The sequence below is a fragment of the Octopus bimaculoides genome, chromosome 19 (genome assembly GCF_001194135.2).
Source record: "Octopus bimaculoides isolate UCB-OBI-ISO-001 chromosome 19, ASM119413v2, whole genome shotgun sequence".
In the NCBI taxonomy this organism is placed as follows: domain Eukaryota; kingdom Metazoa; phylum Mollusca; class Cephalopoda; order Octopoda; family Octopodidae; genus Octopus; species Octopus bimaculoides.
In genome coordinates this window covers 3099474-3106504 of record NC_068999.1, presented here as the reverse complement: position 1 = coordinate 3106504, position 7031 = coordinate 3099474, and the positions used below count along the sequence as shown (strand labels likewise).

At 38.2% G+C, this 7031-nt stretch overlaps 1 protein-coding gene across 4 annotated transcripts in view; it reads right to left on the bottom strand.

Moving 5' to 3' along the window:
- The window catches only part of LOC106880266 (run domain Beclin-1-interacting and cysteine-rich domain-containing protein), a 47987-nt gene that overhangs the window by 32021 nt on the left and 8935 nt on the right, over positions 1–7031 (bottom strand). For all 4 annotated transcript variants that reach the window (XM_014930135.2, XM_014930136.2, XM_014930134.2 and 1 more), the window contains exons 2-3: positions 6188–6332; positions 2121–2343 (exon numbers count right to left, since the gene is read on the bottom strand). In XM_014930135.2, the coding sequence (XP_014785621.1) occupies positions 2121–2343; positions 6188–6332 (368 nt within the window). The remainder of the gene's footprint in view (positions 1–2120; positions 2344–6187; positions 6333–7031) is intronic.

Genomic DNA, 7031 nt, shown 5'->3' with positions numbered 1-7031 from the left:
GGAGATAAAACCTGAAGGCATGACAAGAAGTGAAGAGATCAGATGTGGTGATTGTGGACGTCAGAGAAGACAACAGATGGACATGATCGAGAATACGATTTATTGATAATGTTATTGAACTCATTCTACTTTGAGGGGAGGGGGGACAGGTGAAATAATATTCATGCAACACATTAAAAAGTTACACACATGTACTACAAACTTATGGTATTTTAGCTTAGTTAATCTATACATAAAAACAATCCAGAACAAGAGTGTGTCCAGTCTATTGTTTATTTCACTTCAATCAGCCACACACATTGAGAGCGAGTATGATCAGCCATCTGAGTCCGCAGACCCTCTTCCTGCCTAAATGGAAATCCCTTCTCTGCGGATCAGCTCATGAGCTGATATAAAATATAAAGTTTAGAATCAGTTAGGTGTAATTAAGCCATTCTCTTTTATTCTTTTATTTGTTTCAGTCATTTGACTGCGGCCATGCTGGAGCACCACCTTTAGTCGAGAAAATCGACCCCAGGACTTATTCTTTGTAAGCCTAGTACTTATTCTATCGGTCTGTTTTTGCTGAACCGCTAAGTTACGGGGACGTAAACACACCAGCATCGGTTGTCAAGCGACAGTGGGGGGACAAACACAGACACAAACATATTCATACATACATATATACGACGGGCTTCTTTCAGTTTCCATCTACCAAATCCACTCACAAGGCTTTGGTCAGCCCGAGGCTATAGTGGAAGACACTTGCCCAAGGTGCCACGCAGTGGGACTGAACCCGAAACCATGTGGTTGGTAAGCAAGCTACTTACCACACAGCCACTCCTGTGTCTATAAATATTTTATTAACCATTTATGGTAATGGTTTATTGCTAAAAATAGATATTACAAACTATTAATTGAGGATTATAGAGTAACGATGGATTTTACCTGACCATGGGACCTATCCACAGCTTTGACAATCCAACAAAGAAGCCTCAATATGGTCACCCACAGGTGTGGCTGTGTGGTAAGAAGCTTGCTTCCCAACCACATGGTCCTGGGTTCAGTCTCACTACGTGGCACTTTGGGCAAGTGTTTTCTACTATAGCATCATTGTTTGTCCTCGGCCACCACTTGATAACTGGTGTTGGTACATTTACATCCCATAACTTAGCAGTTTGGCAAAAGAAACCAATACAATAAGTACCAGGTTTAAAAAAATTAAATAATTACTGGGATTGATTCATTTGACAAAAATTCTCGAAGGCAGTGCTCCAGCATGGTCACAATAACGACTGAAACACGTAAAAGACAACAGATAAAAGATGCAACATGTTAGAAATAACAACCAAATGTTTCTCAAATCTCATTCTACCACCTTAAAATAGGAAGGACACACTGGATAATGTAGTTCTAGATAGATGTCAAAGACAGGATGGTCATGGTTGGAATCTCTTTGAAACATAAGACTGCCTGATCCAAGATGACCTGTGGTTAAATCACCTATATACAATGAGCTGAAAAAGATCATTAAGACTTATTTTCTTTTGGTGGTAAAGGAACTCCTTGTTGACAAACTGAATTAGTGCTAAGGTAGACATGGACATCTGCAGGCTTTGGAATTTATAGAGAGTAATAACAGGTTTAGAATTTAACAGAAAATTAAACCCAGTAAGACGAATGGGAAACGACTAATATGTCGATGATGACAGCAATGTTTGATGATGACACTGATGACGACAACGACAACTTTGATGATAATGGTGAAAACAAAGATAATTATAATGACGAGGACAAAAGCGATTGTTAACAAAATAAAACAATTAAATAATTATCATCAGAATTATTTCTTGGTAAAGCACCAAAATAACTTTTGGAAAATCCCTTTACTGTTATTATGAAAAACAAGAATATTTATTGTGAAATACTCTTTATGTCATAATAATAAAATATCAAATTTCTTTTAAAGGATTTCCTAGTAAATAAATACCATAATTGTTTCACATCACTAAGTACTTAAGTAGTTTGTGAAGTACTTATTGTCATAGTTGTACAACAAAAAAATATTTCACAAACAGTTATTGCAAAATAAAAAAAATAAATAAATAAAAATAGAAAAAAAGTCGTTATGAAATACTTACAATAATAAAACTGTGATAGGTTTTCCGAGTTGCTTAGCAATGTCTTCAGTTGGCTGGAGGTAATGTGTTGGTGTAGACTCTGACATAACCATATGTGGCCCTTAGAAAGACCTTCAGGATTAGGGGACATACGCTGGATGCCTTCAATGAATGGACCTAAGACAGGGTCAAGCCATTTCACCTGTTTTATAAATGGCCAGAAGTCAGCATCTTCTAATTCATCCTGGGGAGAAATAACAATAATAATAAGGGTTTCAAATTTTGACAAAAGGGTCAAAATAATAATAATAATAATAATAATAATAATAATAATAATAATCCTTTCTACTATAGGCACAAAGCCTGGAATGCTTTTGAGGGGAGGGGAGCTAGTCAATCACATCGATCCCAGTACTTGAGTGGTACTTAATTTATCAACCCAAAGTCAATCTTGGCGGAATTTGAACTCAGAACATAATTACAGGCAAAATACCGCTAAGCATTTCGTCTGGTGTGCTAACGATTAATAATAATTATTTCATCAACCACAAGGGTTTACATTAAGAAAAGCATTATGGAGAGTACAGGAAAAAACAAAGAATGTGTGTGTTGTGAGGAGAATGTAAACAAGACTAACATCATGAAAAAAAAGTTCAACAAAGAGTTATCTTCAATAGGGAGGAGACGGTTGAGGGCTACTCATGGAAAAACCCCCATAAAAACCATGGATACTCTGACTTTTGGGGCAGGGGCATCTTTTCCTTTTCTCCAACTACAGGTGTGTGACCCTTTAGCATTCAGATTATAGCATTGGCCCCTTAGCATCCAGATTATTGTCTCAAATAGGATGCTTGTTTATTCACAATCTCTCAAACTAATCAGGCATCATCCCATAGCTTTGAGATTTCAGTTATGTTATCATTTCTTTTAGAATGGCATTGTAAGGTAGGTGTGAGAGGCCTGATTTGGTCAGTTTGCACATAAAACGGAGAGAATATTTGGGCCTGATATGGCCAGTTCAAATGCTAAAAGGTTAACATAATGTGGTAGTATGGCAGCAGTACTATATATGGTAAATATACTACATCCTACTATAAATTCATTCATTCAGTTCTCATTGTGCCTTGTGGTACTTGAGGTGACAGCAAGACCATCCCACCTACAAACACTGAAAGCATCCTTGACAACTTCTTCCATTGTTAACCCTCTGCTTTTAAGATCTTTTGTTATTGTTCTCCGCCACATTTCCTTTCGTCGGCCACGTCTTCCGTTACCTTGGGAAAACCCATTGCAAAGCGATCCTGACAACTGAGTTTGGTTTATAGCACCAAACTCAACCCAGCCATTTCCATTTCCTTGCTTCAATAGTTTCTCTTATTGGCTGGTCGAGACAATACTCAGCCAGGAGACATTCAAAATTTTTCCTAAACATTTTGAAACACCTCCAATTTCTTTTCAATACTTTTGGTTCTTTTCCGACATTCGGATCCATAGAGGCAGATCTTAAGTATGTTGCTTTGGTAAAATCGTATTTTGGTACTCTTGCTGAGTATTGACAATCTCCATATTGAGTTTAACATATCGAACGATTGCCTGGCTTTGCTGATTCTTGTATTTATTTCATGAATGCAGTCTCTATCATAATAGTAATACTATACAGTAGTATAGTAGACTAACAGAGGTAATACTATAGTCATGTTACGGTAGTAGTCATTGTAGAAGTAGTAGTATGTCTATTACAGGTGGTGATAATGAGGTATGTAATAAAACATTACACTTAGTGTCTACTAACGAGAAGATATTTCAGCGAAATAACAAGAATCACATTATTATTAGATTTAATTAAAGTATAAAGGTTAATTTAGACAGCATTATCTGTGTAAAACACTAATTGACAGATAGCAACAGCCATGACGACAGTGACAATAACAACAACACTAATAACAACAGAACAACAAAGATGGGTGCTTGGCTTTAAAACTGCTAAGTCACTCTGTTGTGAGAGAGAGGAGGAAAAACAACAGTTCAGGAAGAATAAGCAGGCCATGTTGGGTCTCTAAAAATATTATCCACTACAATCCACCATAGACTTAGGAAGCAAAGCAAGTGTGGTAAATCACTCGATGAGCAGGTTTATGATCAGTCCAACCATGACTCTCTTGTTTAGTTTTAGGTATAATTTACCACTGATTAAATTGTGTTCTTTTTTTAAAAACTGGCATGTTGTGATTTGAGGTTGGTTTGGTTCCTATATCTAGCATTGGTCAAATAACTTTTATGAGAAGCGACACACAAAAAGTGGATCATAAAACATGGCTCAACACCAAGAAGGTCACCTTTCCAAAAAAAAACAAAAAAAAAACTTGAAGTAATTTTCATTAGAAATGTCATTTAGAAAGTTCCACAGACCACAGTTTGTCCACGAGTGGTATGAATGGAAGCGTCAGTAACATTGGTCGAAAGACATGACTCCAGAGCACATTAAAGACAGTGACAGCCTCATTACGCCTGGGAAGCAATCAGCCACAGCATAGACAGTCCACTATAGACCAGTGGTCACTGATCTGAGTGCAAGCAATGGCCAGTGGGCATTTGATTGGCTGCAATGAACATTCGCCAGTCTCCCCCCCTCCACACACACACACATTCTTGTTTTTGCATTGAGCTGAAAGGGTATCAAGCTTTGCTGGAGCAATTGGTGGTTGCACAATTTGACACAAATAAGATGTTACCAATGTTAGACTGATTCACTAAAATTCATCACAAGTTAGGGCAATACAGCAGAAGGTCGTAGTCGTCCTTGTCACAGCAGGGTCAACTAATGAGAATGGGTTATGTTACTGGTATGAGAAACAAGTGGTTTACTACTGTGTACACAATGGTACATTTTTTTTTTTCATTCCTTAGACGTGTCTGCTTGAATTTAAGTTGTAACATACACAAGTGTGATACAAGGCATCTGTATAAATGTACAATTGGTGACTACTGAAATATTTCCCACAAAGTTTCAAGAAGTTTGTCATCAGAATTCCTTCAATTTAACTGATCCTTATCTTCTGACGAATATCATTGAAGTGGATATTGGTGGATATTATAAAATATCACCATGAATACTAGACTGTGTGACTCTTTAACCAAACTTCAATAGTAACCAAAAGAAAAAAAAAAAAAAGCCATTTGAATATTTCATGAACCACAAATAAAAGAGTTTGGGAAAAGAAACCCATTTGTGTTGATGTTTGCCAACATGAACCAATCTGCTTTCAATGGTCTAATGCTATTATACAATACATCAGCATTGGTTGCCAAAAATACGAAACCATAATATGCTGTGAGTAGGTCATTGGTGATAGCCATGGTGGGTGGGGGTTTGTTAATTGAGAGGAATAAAAATGTCCATCAAAAGTAGGATCGATAAAACGGCAAATGATGTAAAAAGCTAGAAGGCTGCACCAGGCTCCAATCTGATCTAGCAAGGTTTCTACAGCTGGATGCCCTTCCTAATGCCAACCACTCTGAGAGTGTAGTGAGTGCTTTTACATGCCACCGGCTCAAGGGCCAGTCCGGCAGCACTGGCAACGACCACGCTCGAATGTTGTTATCTAAGGGAAAGGCAAAGGGGCCGATGCAGCTTGGCCCCAGTGACATTGCAACTCAATTCTACAGCTGTGTGAAATGGAACAAAGTGAAATAAAATACCTTGCCCAAGAACACAACACACAACCCAGTTGAGAATTGAACTCATTACCTCATGATTGTGAGCCCAACGCTCTAACCACTGAGCCATGTGCCTTCACACAATATTCTCTTTACAAACGATGGAGGTGCTGTCATGATTGGTTGATATCAAAGTTTCATACATTAAAAAAAAGAGGTTCTTAATACCATTGTGATTGACATTAAATGTATCATTTTTTTAGATAAGAAAAGGCAACTTTATTGTTCTAATGACCACCTGGAATTGTGAGTCATGGATTTCCTTGATCCTTCCATTATTAATTCGGATCAGGTAAGGGATCTAAGGCCAGAAAGCCACAACGATAAACAAGAGCGGTATGCTACTGACAATATATTAAAATAATACTTACAAGAAGATGAAACTTGAGTATTTTCTCCACATGGTAACAGACTCTGGATAAACCACCATATGTACTCCAAACATTACTGGTTGGGGTTGCCAGTAAACCTTCCACTGTAGACTTTAAACCCATCAGTAACTCATGGTGTTGATTCCTGAAACCCAAAATAGCAAAATATTTAACTGATGTTATACTGAACCTTCTACAATAGGAGAGGGATTAACACTGGAGGGCCTTCTAGTTACATGTAGAGTATTGGAGGTGACCTACTGAACGGTGGAGAAGGCCTTCATAGTTACATGTACAAAGGGTATTCTTTTATAAGCTAATCAGGAGAGAAGAAATAATTCATCTCACAAACCCTCCCAGGCTGGTGAGAATGATCTGGTTACTGACCAATGTCAGCAGCAGAAAAAAAAAAGATAGGAAAGAAAGTGGGTGAGAGTGGTGGGGTTCAGGATGTTGAATAGGAAAGAACCTGCAAGTGCGAGCAGGTGTGATGGTGACACATTAGAATGGTGTAACCGAGATATATGACTGTGTGATAATTGAGGTTAATGAGATGCATGGAATAATCCTTTCTACTTTGGGCACAAGGCCCGGAATTTTGAGGGAGGGCAGGGGGCAGGCCCAGTCGATTAGATTGACCTCAGTATGCAACTGGTACTTAATTTATCGACCCCCAAAAGGATGAAAGACAAAGTTGACCTTGGTGGAATTTAAACTCAGAATGTAAAGACAGACGAAACACCGCTGAGCATTTCTGCCTTGAGATGCATGGAATAATCCTTTCTACTTTGGGCACAAGGCCCGGAATTTTGAGGGAGGGCAGGGGGCAGGCCCAGTCGATTAG